Here is a 12312-nt window from a genome sequence, read left to right as displayed (position 1 = left end):
AAGGGGATGGGGTGTGAAAAGAATATTTGCCAGCAGCCATTAAGACACTGCTTTATTCTTCTCTGAGACATCTGCTGGGAATCTGTGGTTAAAATATGCTCTACTGGGAAATAAACCATATATAACAATTTAAAAAGTGTAATAATTTAGGCTATTAAAGATAAATAAGAATTTTAAACATTCAGTATTCAAGCACTCACTTATCATATTTGTGTTATGTGTCACTCAGTTTAGACAGCAAAAATACACTGGGTAGTCCTGTTCTTTCTTTTGAAATAAGAAAGAAGAAAGGCAAACTGCTTTCTGCTTCTCACGCACTGGTCCAGTGTGTTTGGGTTTGTTCCACAAATTGTAGAGAATATTTTAAAGACAAGAAATAAGCACTTCCATCTGAAAAGTTTTGTTTAAAAAACACCCAAGATTTTAAAAGTATGTTTTCTTTTAGATTGTGTTGATGAGATGACTTTCCTTATAAGAAACAAACCAGTGCTAAAACCAGGACCTGCACTAAGTCTCTGCATCCCGGGCAAAGCTGCCAGGCAAAGCAGTACAGTCCTAATGAAGCCCTCGGAACAGGCCTTAAGCAATGTTGCCTTGGTGCTTCTTCTCTGCACGTGGGAGTATGTCACCCCAGACAGGGACTCCTCAGATCAGAGGTCGGTCTGTCCAAGGGAGAAAAACATCAACTCCCAAAACAGATTCATTCCACTCCTACAAGTCCTCAGGGATAAACAATACAGGGATGGTTCTTGCTCAAGGCAACATCACATACAGACAACACAGTGATGAGCCCAGAATAAATACCAAGATTGTAAAATTGATCTACCAAGCAAAGAAATTCAGCTCTGACATAAAAGACAAACCAGAGTGAGAAAACACCAGACTCGGCAAAAGATAATCCTAAAAGATGGTTTATTTGTGGCCAGTGGGGGCATTGGAATGCCTCATTTCGGGAAAGCAGAGGTACAGCCAACTGTCATAAATTGCAGAAGACAGATATACAAGATGGACAAAGTCTGCTCTTGAGAGCAACCTCCAAATACCACACTTCCAGTTTTAGGAAGGCAGAGGAAGAAATCAATTTTCATCAGGCTACAGAAAGGATGAGCCACATTACCTTCGCCATGACTCAGACTAAAGGCACAGCTCCATTTTGCTTTGTGTGCCAGACGTTGGCATGGTCTGGGTAAACTATTCCCACTTGACACTGCGAATCCTACCTAACAGTCTTTTTATGCCCACTGGGCATGTGCTTACCTTGAAATTATTACACCCTCCAAAATATCATACCTTTGGGCCTCTGTAGAGCAAACCAGATAGTTCAATATTGCTTTCACACACCACACACGTTTTAAAAACTTTTTCTTCAGCAACAAATTTGTGATACAACGTCCATCCGTCCACACAACTAGACAGACTGTGAAAGGCTGGAACACCAACAAAACAAAATTACAAAAGCACTGCAACAACTAATCATGCACAAGCAACTCATGGAACCAGAAATAACACTGTAACTAGTAAGATACCATTTATCAGGCTCGCTCATATTCAAACCAGTGTATCCTCAGGTCTTCTTGTCTTCTCTGCCCCTCACCCCCAATGACTTTGGTTTTATGCTTATGTTTCCCTGCATAAATACAGTAACATTCATCCCTCATTTTCTATGAAAGCTGGTGCTGAGATAGAGAAAATACAGTTTCCATGTGGACAAGAGTTTTGGTTTGAAATGTGTCACACTAGGGCTCATTTATGTTTTTAAGTGACATCAGAGCCACATTGGAAATGCTGTAGAGATTTTGGTATGCGATTTAATGTGCCCAACAACCCTGTTCTGTCAAGCAGAAGAAAATTCCCTTCTGCAAAGCTACATTAAAATCACCTCCACATCACTTGTAAACACTGAATTGGCAACCTAACTGTCCATCTATTTTATTGCTTCCACCTGCTCAAAGCAGCACTGCACATTATACTTTCACTTTAATATTAGAAATCAGCAACCAGATGCTTATGCAACAACATCATAAAAAAAAAAAACCAAAAACCAAACAACAAACCCTCAGTCATCATCAGCACTTAATCAGGACATGGGGCTGTTTCAGGGACGTGTAATGGGATATGGGACCTTCCAGTTAAGAGTCCCCAGCTCGAATTCAAGCCAGGGTTATCACTAATGAAATACTCTTGCCATACAAGACCTCAAGATCCACACTGGTCTGTTGCTGACATGAAACAGGGATGCGAGCACAGACCATTTCTTCACAGGTGTCTCATGCCACAGAATTCATCATCACAAGGATGGCCATTTGGCAGCCCAGGGGTCGGAGCTGGCTGTCAAGGCAATTTCATTTGAGAAGGTACAGCAATTGGAAAACCGACCACTGCTGTGTGCTTGCAGCAGAAACACAGAGACAGAGCAGGCCTGGAAGGGTTTATAAGGTCAGCTCTAGCACTGTGCACACAAGTCTGTGATGATCTGGTCCCCAAACACCTGGCAGGGAATAAGTGTCCCCAAGCACATCAAAGTTATCCAACAATACAGTCAGCGTGCAAGCGACCTAGCCTAGCAATTGAGCCCGAGTTAGCCTCTTTTGTCTCAGAGGCTGTCTTGAGCAAAAGAAAGGGAGAGCACCAGCACTGCTACTCCAGGGCCAAACTACTGGAAGGCAACGGCTCCTCTGGTGAGCATCCAGACAGAGAGCTATACAGCATGAGGGAATCTCACATGCAGAGAAGGCAAATAGCCTAACATATGTTCCAGTGAGTATGTTTAATTGACAACCTGAAATAAAAGTCAGCTGTGGGAGTAAAGATGGAGAAGGGGCGGGGGGAACCCAGCTCTGCTTCTAGATAAGACTTTGTAAATTACAAGGTCTTAATTACATTAAATGCATTACAGTACCATATGCACATTGCTAATAAGGCAGAGGTGGAGGAAATGGGACTAGATGCTAAGACTGGAAGTTGAACGGCTGCATTCTAGACTTGATCTTCAAATTTGAAAGTTCCTGAACCACTTTGTCCTAGTTTAGCCATCCATAAAACAAAGGCAATAATCCTTTCTTCACAGGGGTGTTGAGAGGTTTAATTAATTAATGTTTACAAAGTCCGTTGAGATTTCTGACTGACATTTGAAGTAATTCAGAATACTTTTTAACTGCACTTGTTTCTTCTACTGCACTGCTCAAATGTCTCATATTAAGATATCTAAAGGAGAAGAAGATGGAAAGAAAAAGTATGGAAATAGTACACAGACTAGTGGAAAAAAACAACCCAACGAATCCACTGCTGACCCATCAACACTATCTGCATACTGCCTTTTTTACAGATGAAGAAGAATGTGTTTATCCAGACACCTGCCGCCTTTCCTTTGCAGATCTGTTAAACTTAGATCTCTGATATTTTTGCCCGTAGCACCATGTTGGCAAACAACAAGGTAAGAATGGCAGAAATAACAGGCAGTCATGTTAGGCTGATTGGATCACCAGAGGAAGTGAAGGGGAGAGGAGCAAAGGGGTGAAAGCACCAAACGAGAACCAAAAAGTGAGAAGAGAGTGCTAGACGGAGAAAGAGGCAAGCTGAGTGTAAGGAGGTGCCAGTCATTAATAAGGGACTCCACACACTGAGCTGCTCTATGTAATGTATTCCCACAGATGCTCAGGTACACTGGAATACATTATCCTGAGAGACTAGTCTAGCATGAACAAGGCCACATATGTGTCCAAGTGCCAGAGATAAAACTGAATATTGGACACACTTAAATGCACAAGCACACACAGGGAGCTGCTTGATACCTGAGCTAGGATTTCTCAGTCTCTACATTGTCCCCCATCTCAGAGCAAAACCTTTGTGTGGCCAGTTTCTGTAGGGGGCGTTTGTGGGTTTTGAGATACAATCAAAACGCAGACAGAGGAAATGCAAATGTCATTCAGCTCCCTTTCATTGTCAGGAAGGACACATGAGGACAAAATACTGTGCACTGCATCCCTTCCCCTATTATGTGTCCTGCTGCTTTTGTCCTAATTTATCCCATACATAATTTATTTACATGTGTATTGTTTCCCGATCAGCAACTTTAAAGAATAAGTGAAAATTATAAAATGTTTTATTAAACAACTTGTTAATAAAAAATGCAGATGGTGTCAGGCAGCCAGCACCAATTCTGTTTCCTCCACATAGCATTAGTACTTTAAAAGGCACGCAGAGAAAAGCGAACCCAGCACTTGATGTCTATTGTTTCCTCCTCTCACACCCCCCAGGGGCGAGGGGAGGAGAAGGGAGCTAATTATAAACGGCCTAATCCTGCCCACCCCGACTTTCGCAGCAGCGGGATCGGGCCCCCGATTCCTTTCGGCGCAAGCGGCCCTCGGGCAGGATCCGCCCTCTCCGGCGATCCGCCGCGACTGCTCGGGGAGCCCCACGGTGTCCCGAAGTGCGAGGCGCGGAGGCGCGGTCCCGGCCCCCGCCGGTGGGACCGGACGGGACGGGGCGGGGGGGAAGGGAGGGGGGGCGAGCGGCCGCCCGGCGCGCTCCCACGGCGGCGCCCCGCTCGCTCCCCGGGAGCTCCCCGCCTCTTGCCCGCCGGCCCCAGGGGCCACCGAGCCCGGGCTTCCTCGCCACCGGCAATACGCGCCCGTAGCTCTTCCCAGCGCAGGTGAGGAGCCGCGCGGTGCGGCCGGTGCGCTACGCGGTGCGGTGGGGTGCGGTGCCCGCGCCTGAGCAACGCCCGGCGGCTGGGAGGGGAGAAGTTGCTCTCGGCTGAGGGAGTATTAAGCCCGCCGTCCAACGCGGGGCACGCCGTCCCTTCCGCGCGGTTGTCGGAGCGTGTTCAGCCCCACAGCACCCCCCCGCCATCAGGATACTCGGACTTGTTCGGTTAACCCCCCGACAACTGCGCTCCCCTCTCCCCGCGGGTTTTCAGAAGGTGCTACCGAGGGGACGGGTAAATGAAAGCGAAGGTTTTCTGCTAGGACGGAGCAGGAGAACCGATAAACATGTCAGCACCCCTTCCCGGATCGAGGCTTTCCTTCCCCTCCGGATCGCGGAGAGACAGCGGCAGGAATCCCTGGAAAAACCTTCAAGTGTTTTTCCAACTCCATCCGGAGAGACTTGAGTCGGGGAAAAAAAAAGAAAAAAAAAGAGAGAGAGAAAAAAACCTCGCAGCCCTAATTTCATCTCTGCAAACTCAAAGGTATAAAAACACCCACTCAGCGCAGCCAGAAAGTGCAAACGAAGCGTCACCGCCAGGTACTCTGCTTCCCTCTCTAATGGCAAGAGCGCTGCCCCCGTTAGCAGCGAAGTCGTTTTAAAAAGGTTAAGACAGCTCCTCTCCCCACACACGGGTGCCAAATCCCACTCTCCCTAATGCCTTCAGGGATTAACGGCGTGCGCTACAGACCACAAGGAAAATAAAGGACGCGATCCAGAAGACGACAACCGGCTCCCGCGGTCCCCCTCGGAAACCGGCCTTAAGCCGGGAGCCCCGCAGAGCCCCGCAGCAGCGGCGGCCCCCGCCGGCACACCGCCCGCCGCCTCCCCGGGCGCCCCCCGCCAGCCGCGGGGCAGATCCCCTCCGAGCAGCCCTCGGCCGCTTGTGCCCGCTCTCAAGATGGAAACACAATCAACTCTCTCTGTCACTTTGAAAAGCGAAAGCCTGTCATATGCAAAACAGCTCTCCGGACTTCCTGCCCCAAATCAACGACCGGCAGTCGCGAGTCATTCATTTCACGCGAGTCTGCTTCCCTCCCTCTCCTCTCCGCTCCCCCTCTCCCGCACGAACGCCGAGGTGCGCCGGCGGTGCCCCCACTGCTCCGCTTCCCGACCGCCCCCCCCGCTCCTCGGCCGAGCAGCGAGGGGGCCGCTTCGCTCCCCCTCGCCGAGACATCCCAACTCCGCAAAGACTGGCGGAGGCAACTCCAAGCTGCGGCCGGAGCGCGGAGGCACCGCGCACTGAGCCGAACCCCCCCTCCCCGCCAACCCCGCCGCCCCGCGCTCCCCTGGGCCGGTCCTTCCCCCGCCGCAGCCCGGCGCGGTGACGGGGCGAGCCCGCCCGGACGCTGTCAAGTGCGCGCACCCCCGCGGGGGCCCCGCGGGACGTCGCCGTTGCCGGCCCCGCGCTGCGCTCCGGGAGCGGCCGGCGGGCAGCCCGCCGCCGCCGCCTCCCCCCCCCTCCGCTCCCGGGCGCCAATTAACCGGCGCGCGAGCCGAACAATTTTTCCTCGTTAATTTCGGCGCGAGCCGCGGGGATGTGTTGCACAAAAAACGAGCGAGGCGCTGGGGCAGAAAGGAGGGCGGGAGGAGGGACCCGCCGGGAGGCTGCCGGCACCCGGCTCAGGCTGGCAGCCGGCGCCGGAAAGGCGCCTTTTTTCATATTTAAACCACGCGGAATATGTACATTTTTGATTCCTACTTACGCTTTCAGGGGGTTGTGAATGACAGTCGCCATTTTGCTACAATGTAACAGAATATTGTGTCTCGGAGTTCTAAAGGTTCGCTCAGGGGAAGCGGCCAGCCAATCAGAGCGCGGCATACCGGCCCGCCGACCAATCCGGCGCCGGGGGCGGAGCCGGGGCTCTGCTAGTTATTAGGGGAGCTGTCAAAGCCCAGAGGTCACTCCCTCTCCCTGGAACTGGCGGCGAGCAGGTCTTAAAGGGGCAGCGCCCGCCGGCGGGGCCGCCGCCGCGCCGGGGGGGAGCCAGGGGGCGAGGGCGGGCCGGGGGACGCTTGCCCGCAGCTGCCCGGCTCCCGCCCTAACGCGCCGCGCCGGCAGAGGGAAAGCCGGGCTGGTTGCTCGCCCCTGCGTACCGCCGGAGCTGCCCCCCCGTCTCCCAGGCGGCGTGCCCCACCGGGGGAAGCCGCCCGCGCCGCCCCGCTCGCTCCTCCGTAGCGCCCTGCCCGGGCCGTTTCCCCCGCTCCAGAGCCGCTCTCCCCTCCAGGTCTCCGGGAGCCGCAGGCGCTGGCAGCGGCTCCGGGGCAGCGCCGCTCCCGCTCCCCCTCCCCCAGGAATTTCCCTCTCCCTGTCAGTCATCCCGGCCCGCAGCCCCTGCGCCCTTACATAACGCGCGGCGGCCGGACCGCCGGACCGACCGGCCGGCCCGGCTCTGGCCCGGCTCGGCTCTCCCACAGAGCTACTTCTGCTCCCCTCTTCCCAGCTTTCGGCACAAGGGGCCGCGGGGGGATGAGCCCTGAGCCGCGTTTCACCGGCCGTGCCGCCCGGCAGGGAGAGGGCGAGCGGGCGGCCGGAGCCCGGGAGCGCGGCGGGGTGCAGGCGGGTCCGTCTCGGGGAGTCAGAGAACTCCAGGAAGTCTGGGCTTACCTGCAGCTGATGAAAGGAGCTCGCAAATGAATTATGGAGCATGACCTAAGTGATTTAAGAAGTGCCCATCCTGATCGCACTCTCAGAGGTAAATCCACTGAAGATCACAAAATTACACCAGTGTAAATTAAGTGTCAACAAGAGCAGGATCAAACCAAGAAGTTTTCTTCTTGCCTGCTATTAACGTAAGCTTTGTCATCTAATACTTCTCTCTCAAAGATCTTGCCTCCCTTCAGGCACCCTCTATCCCTTTAAAAAAAACACAACAACCACCACCAAAACCAAGCCTGCTTCTCCATTCTTTGCATTTATATAACCAGAAGAAACCCAACTAAACAGTTAAAATGCACCACTGTAAAAGCAGTAAGAGAGGAGGCTACAGAACCAACTTGATTCACAACTTAAAAGAATGGAAGTGATGATGTTTGTGAGATATTCGAATGTTAACAGAAGTAGAAACAGCAATCTGCCTGAGCTACCGGACAGAACTTTAAAAGGCAAAAGACAACCAAAATCTCTCTCTCAACTGTGAGAAAATAAAACTTTCATATTCTGGGGCAGAAGAGAAAAGGAAAAGGGATGGAGAACAGAAAGATAGAGAAATGATTACCCACAGAGAAGTGGGGAGAAGAGAGCAATGTGGCAGTTTCCCATCCATTAAGGATTCATCGTAAGTCTGCAAAAAGTGAAACTTCCTAAGACCTGTCTAGGGTCCCTCTTCCCAAAACACTGCCTACCCCAGCTACTCGGTCCACTGAGGTACCGCGCCAAGCATGCAGCCCTGGAGGGAATAGTCTCTTCCGTCAATGCAAGCTAAGCCATTTGGTTACAGGCACTGCTTAGGAGAACCAAGCTTTCTGTCAGCTGGAGAGTTGCCAAGATGCTGAGATCTATCCCAAAATGGTTCTGGGAAGCAATCTTTAAGAATATTTCCATTATCATATTACATTATATTATTTAACATAGTAGCAGCCCAGGTGACATTGAACATGACTTCAGACCCTCCTGTTCAGTACTCTCTCACTGTTCACAGGAAAAGCTAACCACAAACTGCCAAGTTTTCATAAGCACACAGTCGATGTACACACTGCAAAGAATTGAACAGCTTGGCATGCACCTGAACTGCTGACCCTGAACTAGTGACCTATATCACATCTCACTGTTATTGGGATTTCTGGTTTGACTTTGCTGGTTGCCACAATATTCACTTAATGACAAACATCAGCCACATTTTAGCATTTACCCTAGGACAGGCAATATTCACTTGTGGGATAACGATGACTTTGCTTCACACGAAAGAAAAAATAGCCTAGGACCATATCACACCGCAGAATTCAAAGCAGATTTGTGCTACTGAGAGAAGGCACCAAAATTCAGCCAAGCTCTAGAAAGCCCTGAGATAGTCTAATGCAAACTGGTGACATTTTCGGAGAATTAAAAAAAACCACACAACTGTTTGAGGTAATTTTTAGGAGTTTAGTTAGTCTCTCTGGTCCTGTTTGGTTGGATATATAGGCCCATTCCTGCTCTGCAGGCAAAGAGCTCTTGGCGCAGCTTGGCAGGGAGCATATTGCAAAAATGGGATTAAGCCACACATGTGCTTCCCTTGCTGCTCCTGTTATTCAGACGTCAGGCCTTTATCAGCTACCAGCAACAAACAGCTAGAACAGTCACAGATGACCCTGTATTGTTGACAGCCCTTTTTCCAGTTGGCCCCCACATTACCAGCCAGGAGAACCAGTCAACAGCACTGTCTTGCTCAGCGGAATCTCCAGGATGCCCAAGGACAGAGCTGCCATATCAGAGCAGTGGGAAGTCTCAGCTGCGGTAACAAAGACATCAGCCTTTGCTCATGTGTCCATACAGTTTTCCTATAATGTGCTTCATGTAGAATTCCACAACAGTTAGGTTGCCATTTTAGCTGGAAAAAAGGCACAGAGCACTGAGTGGCATTTCACTTGTAACAAACTTGTAACTTATTCATACATTCACTATTTGCAAGTAAGGGGACCATCACAAACCTGTTAATAAAACTTTTATGCCACACCAGAGTTACCTCCATTTTCACACACACATCAGTCCAACATCAACCAATCACTTATGAACTACCTTTTAAAATTAATTTTTCTTCTGATTGTAGGGTACTGTAAGTCACTAATCAAGAGCGTTACTGTTGTTTTGCACCCTACAAGACCAACACATCTCAAACACACTCAGTTACACATACACTAAGTTCTAACTTCAGGATTCCTACATTCCTACTTAGCTACTGACCACCTTATTCAGACCCACCTGAAACATAACAAGGATGCTGCAAGAAAATGTGCTAGGTTAACGGTTGGACTAGATGATCTTCAAGGTCCCTTCCAACCTAGATGATTCTGTGAAAATATAAATACTTTAAAAGTATTTGGCATAAAAACCCCAGGCAGGCATATTTTTAATGAGAGGCTGCCAACTGTTTGGACAGCCAATGTTTAAGAAAGGAAGGTAAGTTCTGACATAAAACTACTGGGGTAAAATGTATAGCATTAAAACAAGGCCTAAGCATGCTGCCTCTGTGGGGTTAGAGCAAGCAGGGCTTTAGAAGGCAGAATCCACTAACTCACCTCGAGACCCCGATACAGAACTGCAGCTGGTCTCTACCCAAGTAGAAGAAAAACAGTGTCATTTCTTTTCACGGTATTGGGAAGTGTCATGTCTCATAGATCACACTGCTGCCCTCCTGATCCATCTCAATTTCAAACATTTTTACTATTTGCATAATGCAAGCACATTGATACTTTCTGTGAGGTGTCAAAAATATTCCTGCTCACCCTGCAAAGCCTTATTTTAGCTGACAATCTTTCACTGTGAAAGAGTTTTTACCCTGTATTTATGGTCTCCTGCTTTCCTTTTTATCTTGTTAAGTTTTAATGTACAGTTGTTCTTTTCTGGAGGGAGGAAAAGTTAGATTCTTACTTACATATTCCCTTACTTACACATTGTGAATTGGAAAGTGAAACAAACTAGACACTGACATTGAAAGCCACAAATCTAATTTTGCTATGGAGGGAAACATAAGACAAACAGTTGTTAGTCTACCAGAAGCCACATTTTTCTTCAGCTTTAATATTCCCAGATATTTCCAGTGATATAAAATTTTATTTTCTTCAAATACATTAATATTCAAAGGACCAGATTCATATAGGTCTAAATGGGACAGCATGCTCTGCATGCTGTAACGTAGCTTGTTAAAGCAAAACAGGGCCCCACATGCACAGATATCCTGCAACAGATTTGAAGTCTTAACCCCTTTTTATTTATTGAAAGCTGTGCAGACATCTCTCATACACTGCTTCTTGTCAGTCCTCCTCCTCACTTCCTTTGATCTTTACCAATAGTTGGTTAGCTGAAAGAGGAGGGAAAGATAGCAGTGTGTCAATGTTAGACTCAACACCAGCCCTCTACAGACACATCACCAAAAATTTTACGCGGTCAGCATAACAAAGATAACTATGGAGCTACACAGCGTAAAAATTGGCGCCAACAACTCATTCTTTGCAACTTCAGGAATCGCATTCTTAAAAGGTGACCTCAATTATTATTTTTTAAATTTTTAAGCAAAATTTCCCCTCCATAGCTATAGCAACAATTTTTGGATGCCTTTAGGCTATCTTGATTTCAGGCCTGAGTCTGACTTCTCAGAGTTTTAATTTTGTATTCACTATTCCATTTTCTATCACATTATACCTGAATTACATTTATGCAGCGGTCTGGACTCAAACCCCTTTATTTTTTTAATGGGATGTTCCAATAAAATAAATATATTTTAACACTAAAGAGGAGTCTCTACTATCAAGAAGTACACTGAGGCCTCAATCTGAAGTTTTCAAAAGTTTGGAGACAGAAGTTGTTTAAGGTTCCAGATTCTGGTTCAAGTCTGTCCCCAATTTAACAAACTGCTGAAAATCTATTTAGTGTGGTTGCTGGAAAATTCTTTACGTTATCATGGATGATTCTTAAGTTTCCCCCATAATAGAAAATGACGTTACAAACAAACTGCCTCAAAAGGAGAATACAAATCTTTATGGTAGCCACTGCAGTACTGCAGTAATAATAGGAAAAGGAATCTAATAATACAGATAGACACATGCTCTGAAGAGCACACATACAGTAACTATGGTTGTCCTTTCCATGAGGGGAATCATTGTTACAATTTAGATGGGACAAAACCAAGTTCTCATCACAAAGAACAAGATTTACACACATCCAGGTCTGCCTGCCTTATTTCTTAAGCAAGTAACTAGCTGGTGAAAACAGAAAAAGAAAAAAAGTGAACCCTTTAGGACCCCTTTTCACTCTTCCCTGCATTAAAGGTAGGGGAAAGTATTCCTACATCTACATCCATCAGTGGGATACAGAGGTGATACCCTGATTCATCTGAGATAATGCTGTGTCTCCTGTCTCCATCTACTCCTAGGGCAGGGCTGAAAGGGAGTTTCTGAAGTGCCTCGTATCTTGAAGCGAACAGACCGTATACATTAGGGCATAATTACATGGATAGATCTGACCCTCAAAAAAAGTTCCTCATTACCACTGTGGATGGAGTCTGGGGATTCTGCCTACCTACAGTTTTAACCACCTTTAAACACATATTTCAAATATGGCCTAGGAGTGCTGCAACATGACTTCCTCTTGCCCATGAGTAGAAAACAGAATGCAATACCTTACTAATCAATCTTATATCTAATAAGCACAGAGCACACACTGTAATTACAATTCTAAGACAGGTTTAACATTTGGATTGAGCATAATGAATGACACACTCCCGGAGAAAATTAACAACTGAGAAAAACATAAACTGCCACATTCATCCAGAGAGTGTTAACTTTGAATTTTGCTGTTGATTTCAACAGCTTCACCTTTTCTTCCTTACTGATGAGACCACCTCGAAGAAGGGAATGAATATTTCACTGTGACTATCTACTGACTCCACTATGGAGAATTTTTTTTAATAG

At 47.8% G+C, this 12312-nt stretch overlaps 1 protein-coding gene across 9 annotated transcripts in view; it reads right to left on the bottom strand.

Moving 5' to 3' along the window:
• The window catches only part of DPF3 (double PHD fingers 3), a 180107-nt gene extending 173622 nt beyond the window's left edge, over nt 1–6485 (bottom strand). For 7 of the 9 annotated variants that reach the window (XR_012623259.1, XR_012623260.1, XR_012623261.1 and 4 more), the window contains exon 1: nt 6411–6461. Coding sequence is in view for 5 of the 9 variants with exons in the window: in XM_074824288.1 (XP_074680389.1) it covers nt 6411–6442 (32 nt within the window). In the remaining 4 variants the exon portion in view is untranslated. Of the gene's footprint in view, nt 1–6410 lie in introns of all 9 variants that reach the window. The other 2 variants (XR_012623258.1, XM_074824286.1) reach the window with 1 other exon arrangement.
• Nucleotides 6486–12312: the final 5827 nt, after the last annotated feature.

The sequence above is a fragment of the Strix aluco genome, chromosome 4 (genome assembly GCF_031877795.1).
Source record: "Strix aluco isolate bStrAlu1 chromosome 4, bStrAlu1.hap1, whole genome shotgun sequence".
Taxonomy (NCBI): Eukaryota; Metazoa; Chordata; class Aves; order Strigiformes; family Strigidae; genus Strix; species Strix aluco.
This window is presented reverse-complemented; position numbering and strand designations above follow the sequence as displayed.